At 46.1% G+C, this 12253-nt stretch overlaps 1 protein-coding gene across 1 annotated transcript in view; it reads left to right on the top strand.

Annotated features, from left to right (window-relative positions):
• Nucleotides 1-5556: 5556 nt before the first annotated feature.
• patl1 (PAT1 homolog 1, processing body mRNA decay factor) overlaps nt 5557-12253 on the top strand; it is a 10981-nt gene continuing 4284 nt past the window's right edge. The window contains exons 1-9 of the mRNA XM_037690120.1: nt 5557-5620; nt 8335-8440; nt 9496-9726; nt 9812-10039; nt 10402-10478; nt 11126-11206; nt 11297-11497; nt 11585-11686; nt 11767-11853. Of these exons, the coding sequence (XP_037546048.1) occupies nt 5606-5620; nt 8335-8440; nt 9496-9726; nt 9812-10039; nt 10402-10478; nt 11126-11206; nt 11297-11497; nt 11585-11686; nt 11767-11853 (1128 nt within the window). The 5' untranslated portion in view covers nt 5557-5605. The remainder of the gene's footprint in view (nt 5621-8334; nt 8441-9495; nt 9727-9811; nt 10040-10401; nt 10479-11125; nt 11207-11296; nt 11498-11584; nt 11687-11766; nt 11854-12253) is intronic.

Below are 12253 nucleotides of genomic sequence, written 5' to 3'. Positions count from 1 at the left end.
ATATATATATATATATATATATATATATATATATATATATGCATAAATGGTGGCAGCCATCTTGGATTTTGACATGGCAACCCAATTTGTGACAGCGATCCTACTTAAGCTTTCGTGCAGGCACACCCCAGAACGATGGTGCGTTGCTTATTTTTCAAGTTATGTTCAAACACAGTAGGACGGAGGGTAGTTCCAGGTCCACTCTTTATGATGAGGAACAAAAATAAACTAAAAGGAGTAAAATAACAAACAAAAAAAAACACAAAAAAAAATTTAAATGTTTTGCTCCACTGAAACTAAAAGCCAGTAGAAAACATGGGTTTACGCGACAAACAACCATTGACTCTCTCACCCACACCTAATGTCAATTCAGAGATACAAACCTCCACCACGGGGGGGTCATGAGAGGAAAACAGATGAGGAGATCATGTAATCCACATGTGTCAAACTGAAGGCCCACAGGCCAAATCAGGTCCTTGCTAACATCTTATCTGGTCCCCCAAGATGATATTTTAAATATAAAATTATGATTTGGTGCGGTGGTTGAACCCCGATGCACGCAGGACTCTGAGACCCAGCAGGTAAAACAAAAACAAAAAAAGAACTTTAATTAAATAAAAGAGCTGTCGTGACAGCAAAACTTACTTAACCAGTAAACACACAGAGGAAACACGAGGAGCAAACGAGACCTCGCCAAACAATGGCCAGACATAAACTGACCTGAAACACTTTAAACACAAACACCTGGGACAGACAGCAGCTGACACATTACAAGATGGGACACTGGGGGCACCATCCTCACAAAAATATTTGTATCGTTTCTCATTTAGCTTAAAAATCTGATAAATACTTAATTTAGTAACAACAGATTATATTGTAATAAAATGTGTTTAATATTTAGGACTGGAAATGTTTGTTATTGAAACTCAGCGAGTGGTTCTTGTTTCTCTGTGAGACTTGAGATTTTGATATTTGACTGTAATCTGCTTCAGAACCAGAACCCATCTGTAGTGAAGCAGCTAAAATAAATGTTTCACAATAATTTAGCAAAATGTGAAACAAGCTCCAAAATCGACAGATTTCTGAATAATTCGACCCGACTGACCATCAAAAATCCAATATGGCTGATTTATTATTATTATTAATTTACCAATATGTGTTACCTGCAGAGTACAAGGTTACTGCTACAAGACACAGAGATCATTTGAATTCATCAATTAATTGCATTATCATGTTAGGCTGATTGGTAACTCTAAATTGTCCCTAGGTGTGAGTGAGAGAGTCAATGGTTGTCTCGTTTGTCTCTATGTGTCCCTGTGATGGACTGGAGACCTGTCCCCCGCCTCTTGCACAGTGATGGCTGGACATGGACACCAGTGACCCCCGCGACCCAAAAAGGAAGAAGCGGGTAAAGATAATGGATGGATGTGCAGAAATAGGTAAAAAAAGGCAGCCATCTTGGATTTTCAACTGGCCAGACGAGCAGGTTTGACAGATACCGGACAGACGATCACGACAGCAGGTTTGCTGCTTGTCTCACAGTTTGCATGACGTTAATATGATCGGCTCGCTGTGAGCTGAGTGGCATCGATGATGTCACACATGGTTAAACGTAAAACAGGAAGTCCTGCAGACCTGCTTCTTGCTCTTCTGTTTCTTGGGTTTGGAGAGGACGGGCAGAAGTTCCTCGATGTTCCCAAACCGGTGGAAGCCATAGACGCCTTTCTCCGGCGGACAGTCCAGAACCAGCTGTGGGGTCAGATCCAACGTGAGTCCAGTCAAATATCTACACCTGCTTTCTTCTCCAAAACAGGCTCGTGTTTAGGAGGTTTCTTTGATCTCACCAACATGGTGTCTGCGGCGTTGTCGGGGTCAAAGATCACGCAGCGGTTGGCGAACCAGAAGAGCAGCTGGAGTCCGTGTCGTGGAGGAGGACGACCAAACCCCGAAACGTTCAGGTGGTCCAGAGAGCAGAGCTGACACAGCACCATGGTGACCCAGAACCTTTACCGCTGCTCGAAACCTGCAGAAAGACCAGGTGGTTGTTGTTTATTTACAGGAAGTAAACAACAAACAAAAACAGACCCGAGAACGAGGAAAGACAGGAGGGGTCTTTGTTCTTCTGCACGAAAATGAGTTACATTTACTCATTTTACTGACAGAGAGATTATAAAGTTAAAGGTCCAAACAAGACACGGAACATCCATCATCCATCAAACCATCATCCAACCATCCTCCAGCATCCATCCAACCATCATCAATCCATCATCCAGCCATGCTCCATCATCACCAAACCATCATCCTCCATCATCCATCCAACCATCCATCCATTATTCATCCATCATCTATCATCCAACATTCACCCAACCATACATCTTTCTATCCATACATATGTGCATCCAACCATCCATTATCATCCAATCATCCATCATCTATGCAACCATCATCCATCTGTCATCCAACCATCCATCATCCATCCATCCTATCATCCATCAATCATTCATCCATCCATCATCCATTATCCATCCATCATATATCATAATCCATCATCCATTCATCCACCATCATCCATTATCCATCCATCATCATCCATCCATCCATCCATCCATCCATCCATCCATCCATCATCATCCATTTTCCATCCATCATCTATCATTCATCCATCCATCCATCCAACATCATCCATCATACATCCATCATCATCCATCCATCCATCATCACCCATTATCATCCATCATCATCCATCCATCCATCATCATCCATTTTCCATCCATTCATCTATCTTCCAGCCATCCACCATCATCCATTATCCATCCATCATCCATTATCCATCCATCATACATTCACCATCATCCATTATCCATCCATCATCATCCATCATACATCCATCATCATCCATTTTCCATCCATTCATCTATCATCATCCATTTTCCATCCATTCATCTATCTTCCAGCCATCCACCATCATCCATCATACATTCATCATCATCCATGATCCATCCATCATCATCCATCATACATCCATCATCATCCATCATACATACATATCTAGGAGAGAACCAGATCTCCCGCTCCTCAACAACACTCTCCCACTCCTCCTGGAAGATCTCGTTCTTTCAGTCCTGATCCAAAGCTCATGACTACAGGTGAGAATTGAAACATAGACAGATCAGTAATCCAGAGCTTTGCCTTTCAGGTGAGCTATTTCTTTACTTTGACAGACTGGAGCAGCACCCTCATTACTGCAGACAAGCCCTGATCCATCAGACCATTCTACCATTACCCAGGAACAGGGTCTCTCAGATACTGATCTCCTCAGTTTGAAGCAGAGACACTGACCTTAAGGCAACATCTGTCAGCCCCCTCTACAGAATCGTCACCTTCACCGGGTCGAGGGGTTTGAGTATCTCTGTGATCCTGGGGGATGAGTGGTCTGGGTCTTCAGCCCCTGGTAAGGTTTCCAGTGGCAGACTGGCCTTAGGGGATGTGTCAGACTGAGAGCAATTCAAAGCCTTGATGAAGGAGGTCCACAGAAACCAGGGCACCCTGCTGGATCCAGTCCTGGGGAGGGAATCTGTCCGGTGAATGCTTGGTGGTTGAGCCTTGGTTCCTTTGGATCAGCCAAGCCCAAAAGCCACTACAGGAAGCCTGCTCCACAAGGGCCCACCACCTGCGGGGGAGAAGTCCAGGTCAGGTTCTGAGTGACCCGGGTGGCAGACGATGGCGGCACGCTGATGTCTGCTGTCACAAACTGACAGAAACACCAGTCGTACATTAGAAGTTTTATTTCTGTTACAATTTATTACCAGAGCACACCATTTGTTTTGGATAATTAACGTCAGATAAATGGTTTTGATGCACCACAGAACTTACATTTCTCTACTCAAGTGATTATATTCATTTAATATTTTTTATGTCATGCTGAAGAAACCCCTCCCTTTGCTTTAAATAACTTTCACATCTGGGTTTTGATTTGTTTTTACAGCTCACATGGTCAAAATCAAAAACTGTCTGCAAAATCTGTCACCAAGTTTTATGTTTTAAATGTTTCTATAAAACTTTGTTTTAGCAACTAAATCATTTTAATCCACTGTAATAGTTACAAACCTAACTATTGTTGTGTGTCCCCTAGCATGGGACTCTGGTGAAACAACATTTTGCGTACAGTTCAGATGTGACGTGAGCGAACTGGACCCCATAAAGCACACGTGTCAAACTCAAGGCCCGCGGGCCAGATGTGGCCCGCCACGTCATTTTATGTGGCCCGCGAGAGCTTAAAAGGTCTGACTGTCGTATAATAAATAAGTCAAAAGGGTGCACTGACAACAAACTACCAGTACCGGTATATTTCCCATAATGCATGCCGATTATGTTACCTGCGAAGTAACAGCCTTTTGGCACCAAACAAGGTGCTAAATATGCCAAAGTGAGCCTTCAACCCTAATGTTATTTTGAGTTTATTAAATGTATTTTATTACATTATGTTAAATTTGCAGCAGTGTATTTGGGATTGTTTATGTGTTTATGCAGGTAAATGTTTCTATAATAATACCATCTCTCATTAATTGGATGTATGACCCTTTCCGGGCTGTGCGCAGCCATTTGTTTTTTGTAAAATGCTACACCTGTCACATGTTCTTAGCAGCTCACAATTGTTCATTGGACTGTTATTCTGCCTCTCTTAACTATGACAAAAGTTTTGAACAAAGTTAATGTCATAACTTGTTATTTTTCCTTATTCACTTGGAAAGTTTGGTCATTGATTTATGGAGTAATGTGGGTTTCATAACCTGGCAAATTAAAAGGTTTTATTATGTTATAACAGAGCAACAAGCAGACATATTTTTCTACATCTATGCAAACATATATATATGTGTGTGTGTGTGTGTGTGTGTGTGTGTGTAAGTTGAATAAATGATAAATTCAGAGTTATTTAACATTAAGGAGTAGTTGCATTTATTTTACATTACATGTAGTTAACTTTAGCTACATTTATACTGTCTTACATCTGGCCCTTTGAGGGCAACCATTATGCTGATGTGGCCCTCGGTGTAAATGAGTGGCATAAAGACACGATGGACCATTTATGTCCTCTGAGAAACAAAAAAGTCTCAACAAACTGAGAAATGAGACAGATGCCACTTCCTTGACGTCGTTAAGGATTTCCACCTGTCTGACCTGGCACCTGAGCCTGGATGTTTGAAAAGCAGTGCAGGCCATTTATTACATATTTATAACAAGTATTAAGCGGTCACGTGACAGCCTCACTTCTAACCTTTGAAATGTTTCATACATTTTGTCATCTTGTCAGCAAATCCTCCAGTGTTCCTAGAATTTTCTGGCATTAATACTCCTCGACTTGTTAAGCAGCTGACCGAATAAAAACAATAAAAACGCAAACACTTCCAAACATTTGTTTTGTTTACCGTTTCTGTTGTTTTTTTTCCGCCCTTCCTCGTTTCCTCAAAAGACTCACCGGTGTTGACGCACGGACACCGGACCAACGTGCTCGTTCCCGCGCGTTCAAGTGGACGACGTGCCCTCTGCGTCATTTGCGCGCCGCCTCGCTCCCGATGCTCTCGTTTTCCCAACATCCAGAAGATCGATGCTTCGAATTCAGGTGAGAATAGTTCTGTTTAATCGGCACCGAGTTTCTCCCGGACGTGGCTGCGGTGTGTTTACAGATGTCTGATGGTGGTTCCGGTCCGTGTGCGGGTTCTGGTTCGGGTCTTCGCTTCTGTTTGTGCGGCGAGCAGAGCTGAATGCGGCCTGCCCCGCTGAGCAGCCCGGGGGGACGGAGAGCGTTCCCCGCCACTGCTGGCTGGACTCGGTCGGTTTTTTCTGGTTGAGCTCAGTCTGTTAGGGATAGAGCAGAGTTTGATATCCGTCCTGACGCCATGCTGTAGAGAATAAATATTAAACGTGAGTTTTACAACGATGCTAATATGAAGTAACGTCAGAGTTAGCATCGAAGCTAACGGCTCCTCTAGCTGCCTGCAGGATGTCGGAGGGTCCAAGATGTTCGTCAGATGTGGTAATTTAGTCATTTTCAGCTATTTATTAAGGAAAGCAACAACCATATTCACCTTAAGCTTCATTAAGGTCACAGGCCTTTAAGGTAAAGGTTCAAAACAACAACTTGAAATGAGATGAAATGAAGTTAAAATAGTCCACAGGTCCTGTTTTGTCTGAGGATTAAAATGTTTCGAGGACTCAGGGTGACAAGTGTGTCTGAGAATCACTGAACTAATTTAAAACAAAGTTCTTAGAAAAGGTTGAACAATTTCCAGGGTTCTGTCCAGAGCAGAACATCGGAACCCGTTAAGGAACCTGGAGGAACTCCATGGAGCCAGACTGCTGTGATCGCTGATCCCTCAGGCAGAACCGCACCAAGAACCATCATTCATCCACAGCCTGTAGAACCACGTGGACCCACAGAACCAAGTGGTCTTTAAGACATGTTATATCATGTGACAGCACGATGGATCAGTGGTTCGTACTGTTGCCTCACAGCAAGAAGGTCCTGGGTTCAATCACCGGATTGGACCTGGGGTTTGTCTGTGTGGAGTTTTCATGTTCTCCTCGCGTTTGCTCATGTTAGGCTGCCTTCAGGTCCAGGAGGACCTGAATAGATCTCAGCTGGATTTACCTGGTTAAACAAAGATGATTAAAGAAAGTGTTCTACCACAGTTACATTCACCAATGTCTTTGGTATTGACCCGGTCCAGAGGTGCCACCTTGTCTCAGCTCCGTCTGGGTCAGACCATAACCCAATGAAAACCTGGATCAGATAGAACCTGAATCTTATTGACAGCACGGACCAAAAAGGAAAAGAAGTGTCCAGTCACTTCCCTGCAACAAGCCCAAAAGTCCAATCCTGGGACGAGTCTAAGTTTGGATCAGGGCTCTGGGATGAATCTGTGTTTGGATCAGACTCGTCTCATCACTCATCAGTTCCGCCCCACACCACAGGGCCTGCCCACTGCCGGTACCTACCCATGCTCGGCCTGGTTTATGGGACGGGCTGCTCCAAGGGGCCGATTCTCACGTAAACGGAGAGCAGCCGTTGACTGGCCAGTGGAGCTACGTCACTGGATGACCCACCCAGCAGAGCTACAAACTACATCAGAACCTCCACTTCCTGTCTGGTGGGAGTTTGTTTTGCTAGTTTCTAGTATGGAAGCTCCAGAAATATTGCCGTGGACCACTGATGAGGTCCAGACCTTCCTAACTTTATTGGTTGATGTTAAGATTCAGCGAAGCGTCAAACGCAGTGACCAGTTATGACCCCGCCCACTTTGCAATGACGATCCCGCCCACAGAGCGGGGAAATGGGTCACTGTGGGTATTCACCTCCACCTGAGAAGAACCGATGAGATGAGTGGAGCCGCACTCATCACTAGTTATCATGGAGCCTGATTCTGGGTCGGGACCAGACTGCCAGGTTGCCCTGGATCAGACTGGACCAACTCTGCTGGGATTTGTTCATATTAAACCAAGTTTAGTTTATCCTGGAGTTTTTCCTGGTGCAGCCTGGACTCTTTCGCAGATTAAAACATAATTTATAATTCTATTTTAATCATCGTTTAATTTATAAATAAATTTAAAGATGGCCGCCCTTGTTATTTTAAACATGGTAACTTTGTCTGCGGGTCATAAATGTGGTTTTCATTAAGATGAGCTCGGTGTAAAATGTTCTGGTTGTAAACGATGGGTCCACAATAAACTGACAAATGGTTCTGAGTGGAGACTGAGGACGGACTGACCTTTGACCTTTACCACATGCGCAGTCCCAGTTTTCACGGGGTGGGATCTGTGCAGACTGGCTCCAAAGGGTCAGGACCGACTGGAGCCCCCCATGGTTCTGATCTGCCCCTGACGGTCTGAGTGAAGCCATCTGCTGATCCTCCAGGAACGTTTCTGTCCGCGGACACAGAAGAACATTAAAGAGACATGTTACAGATGTTGGTCCTTGAATGGAGTCGTAATAAAAATTGCTTCTGCTTTTAAGAATTAAACGTAACACGTGGTTATCTGTCAGCTCAGTTTTTGTGAAAACAAGTGGTCTCAGATTTCGGAACCAGCATGGAGGTCGGATCATCAGCACCTCCAGGACCGGATCAAGTCTGAGTAGAAACGATGGTTAATATTTCACAGCCTCGCTGTTTGTTTCAGGTGTTTGTGGTCATTTTAACTGTACATAAAACAGCTGAATCATCCCTTTACTGTGTGAAGGGAAAGCATGTTTTTTTTTTTAATTGCGCATTTTTAGAGCGTTTGTGTCTCGTCTTGTTCCGTCTCAGCTCCATAATGTCCATCTGTGTCTCCCTCCAGTCCCTGGATGATGACTGTACGTTGGAGGAGGAAGATGAGGGGCTAAACGAGGAGGAAGATGAAATCGATCAGTTCAACGACGACACCTTCGGGGCGGGGGCCATCGGTGAGTTTTACACAAGAAAATTGACAAAACGTGGATTTTTGTGAATTGACTTCCGTTTCCAGAACGTGAGACTCTGATGAAGGAACGAGTCGACTCAGTCGGAGTTTTGAACGAATAAAAAATGTTTTAAGATTTTAAAACTTCTGGGACAAATGATGGAGTTGCTGCTCTCAGTGGAAGTTCTTTCAATTGTTTATGTATAAAAATAAATCAGACGGGTCACTGACATGAAATCAGCCGAAGGACGAGCTGAAGGCGGTGCAGAAGGAGCTGAAGAGGAGGATCAGGGAGGTTGAGAACAACCACAGGAGGAGCTGATGGCTCCATGCTGCAACCCTCCCACCTCACAGACACCCCCCACCCCCATGGCATCAGTTCCAGACTCCTGAAGTCCTCGGTGGACCAGCTGTGTGGACACATCCTCAACCTGAGCCTGAAGCTGGGCAGGATGCCCCAACCAAAGAAGACCTCCTGTCTGGGACCTGTCCCCAAGGACTTCAGCAGCTACAGATCAGTGGAGTTCACGTCCGGCCTGATGAAGACTCCAGAGCTTTGTCCTTGTCCATCTTCGTCCCCTGCTGAGCAAAGCGATGGACCTGCCGAGGATCAGGGCTGATGGTGCTGCCTCCTCTCACCTGGAGACTGTGAGGGTTGTTTTCAACGCCGTTCGGTTTCATGGATCTACTGTTGGACTCATCACAGACATGGACCACAGGATTGACACAGGACTTCCTGGGCCGGTGTCAATAGAACCACCTCCCGATCAGTGTGGGGAAAAACCAAAGAGCTGGAGGTGGATTTCAGCAGAACGAGGGTTTTCTGTCCCAGTATGGCCTGCAAACTGCAGATCTGTGGGTCTGTGGTGTAAATGAGTCCAGCCTGCAGAACTGATCTGAGAACAGCAACAAGAGACTGACGTCATTAGTTGTGTCACTGCTGTTTGTGTAAAGTTGCGTCTGAGAGAATCGATCAGTTCCAAACGTAACTTTTTATTTTTAAGCTTCACGAACGGCTCTTTGAGGATAAACGTCCTTCTCTTCTGTTTCTTCTTCCAGACGACGACTGGCAGGAGGAACACAAACGCCTCGCTGAGCTCGACGAGCGCGATGGGTTGGGGGCGGGGTTTGTGTTGGGAGGAGGTGGGATGGGAGGAGAGTTGGATTTAGGAGGAGCGAAGCGCTCGTCCTCCGTGCACCTCCCTTCCTCTTCAGGCCAACCCCCTCTCCAGTCTTCCCTCCTGTCCTTAGGTTTGTCCTCGTCGTCTTCTGGACCGCCACACAGACCAGGTCAGTGATGTCGGGGTCCGTGTCTGAAGGTTCCTGGGTCAGAAACTGGATTTTGTGGTTCTAAAGTCAGAAATCTTCTTCTCAGATGCAGAGGACCGAGCAGGAGAAGGTGGCTTGGCCGAGTCTCTGGCCAGACTCATCCTGGAGGCGGACCCGGCCATCGCAGGGGTTGGAGCCGCCGAGAGGCCCGGTTCGTCTCCCGGCTCCACAGGGTCCGGTACATCCTCTCTGCACAGGCTGGACCAACCCCGAGTCCTGCCGCAGTCCTCCATCCCTCAGCAGCACCAGCTGCCTCCTGGACCCCACACCTCAGGTGAGCTGCCTCCAGAACCTTCTGAGTCTGGTCCACCATCGTCAGAACTCTGTTGGACTCCCAGCGTCCAGGATGTGGACTGGGTGGGAAATAAGGAATTGTTGTTGCTCCTCTGACTGAAAACTAACAGAAATAAACTCATTTATGTTGTTTAAACCCTTCTTGCTGCATTTTTCTTGTCTCAAATAGACGAGTTCTAAAAACCTTCTGCAGCACTTTTTTATTTACAATCGTTACTCGAAGGATTTTATGATTCGAGTGTTTCAGGACTGAATCTTCGCCTGTTTTTCTGTAAACGCTCTGACGTCAGGTGTGGTACAAATTGAGTTCTGTTCTGACTGGACCCTGTCGCTCCTCTTCAGGCCTTCCTGCCTCCTCCATGCTCAGCTACCAGCAGCAGCAGCACCTGCTGCGCAGGAGCTCCGCCCCCATCGCTCAGGTGAGCTTCAGCTCCGTCTGATCCGTCTTGCACGAGGCGAACAGAACGAGCATCTTTCTTTCATACCAAAGTTTGTTCGTCCCAACGTCAGGTTTGTAAAATACTGCGACTCAAGCGAGCGCACTGTGTGTGTGGGTTCATCCCACCTGAGCAGGTGTGCTGTGGGACAGGAAGCTGCTAACGATGCCAAACGTGTTCAGAACAGACAACTCGAGGATTCAGACCCGGCTCCAACGAGCCCCGAGAGCTGCAACGAGAATCAAAGATGTCAGTTTTAATATTTGACGAGTTCTAAAATAAGAAAATGTTTTAGAGCTGAATATTTTTCAAGGCTTGTTAAAACTCATGAATCTGGTCACGTTGGCACGAAAGAAACGTTCGTTCATTCATCGGGCTCGGAAGTCCAAGAAGTTCTTGTCAAACCAAACAAAATAAATTTATTGTTGACACGTCAGCAGAAATCAGACGTAAATCTGGTTCATCAAATTATGATTGTGATCGGTGTCAGATATTTGGGTGTTTCGTAGGGTTTTCCTGGATGTTCCCTCCAGCCTCTCGGATGGAAACAGAAACGTCTTCAGCTACAGAACCGACCCGGTTCCGTCTGGTTGTTTTTGTATTTTTTATATTTGTTTTGTCTCTTTTAGATGAACTCTCACAGTATCTGGGAGAACAGTATGTGTTTTGGACCGGTCAGCGTCTCTCCTGGACTCTCCACACACATGGAGGTAAAGGAAAATGGCCGCCGTTTGGCTTCAGATTAATCTCAGCCCCGCCCCTCAGGTGAAGTAAAACATGACCCTTTGTTTCTGGTCCAGGACAGTCCACTGATGTCCATCATCAAAGAGGTGGGTCTTCCTAAACGAGCCCCTCAGGGGAGGAGCGACGAAGGACGGGATCTGTCTGAGAGGGTTCCACCGCCGCGCTCCTCCTCCCCTGTGATTGGCTCGCCTCCGGTGAGGGCGGTGCCTATCGGGACTCCACCCAAGCAGCCAATGAGCCACGCCCTGAACCATCAGGTGACGGTTCCGTCCTCCCCCAGTGATTCAGACAACTTAAATGTGAAAGCGTGGAGTCGTTTCCAGCCCTCTGTTTTTCTGTCGTAGATCCACCACCCCACAGCGGTTCATGTCCGAGCCCCAGCCCAGCACAGGTACCCCACCCCCTTCCCTGAGCGCCTGTCACCCAACGCCCTCCTGAACATAGCTGTGAGTCCCTCCTCTTCCTGTTTAATCTGAACCCATGTGGACACTGCGTCTTCACAACACTTTGTCCCGTCTGCACGCAGAACTCTCCGCTGTGTCGCGGCCCGTTTCCCCCCAGAGTCGGTCCAGTTCTGTCCCAGATCCAGAGAGCCCAGCTGCTCAACTCCCAGGTTGGTACTGAAGAGTTTCAGGACTGTTCAACTTGAGGCTGAGAAGTCTCTGATCCGGTCCTTGTTTCCGTAGTTTCCTTCCAAGCGGTCGGACCGTCCGGTCTTTATCAGCAGTTCTCTGGACCTTCTGAGGCTCGTTCAGAGTTTAAAAATTATTTTAACAAAGGATCTGTTTTAAATGAATCGAGACCAAAGATTGATAGAAATAAAGATGTTTGGTCCAAAGAGCTCCTGGTCCTGGTTCAGGATGTGTTCTCATTTGAATTCATCCAACATCCCTTTAACTCCCAGACCCTCCAAAGGTCACGTTTTAAATCCTTTAATAACCAACAGAGTATTTATTACTGAAGGTTCTGAACCTGCCGCTGAAGGTTCTGAACCTGCCGCTGAAGGTTCTGAA

Source organism: Nematolebias whitei, chromosome 16 (genome assembly GCF_014905685.2).
Source record: "Nematolebias whitei isolate Nwh7 chromosome 16, NemWhi1, whole genome shotgun sequence".
NCBI lineage: Eukaryota > Metazoa > Chordata > Actinopteri > Cyprinodontiformes > Rivulidae > Nematolebias > Nematolebias whitei.
The sequence above is the reverse complement of the archived record's forward strand: the minus strand, read 5'-3'. Positions and strand labels throughout refer to the sequence as shown.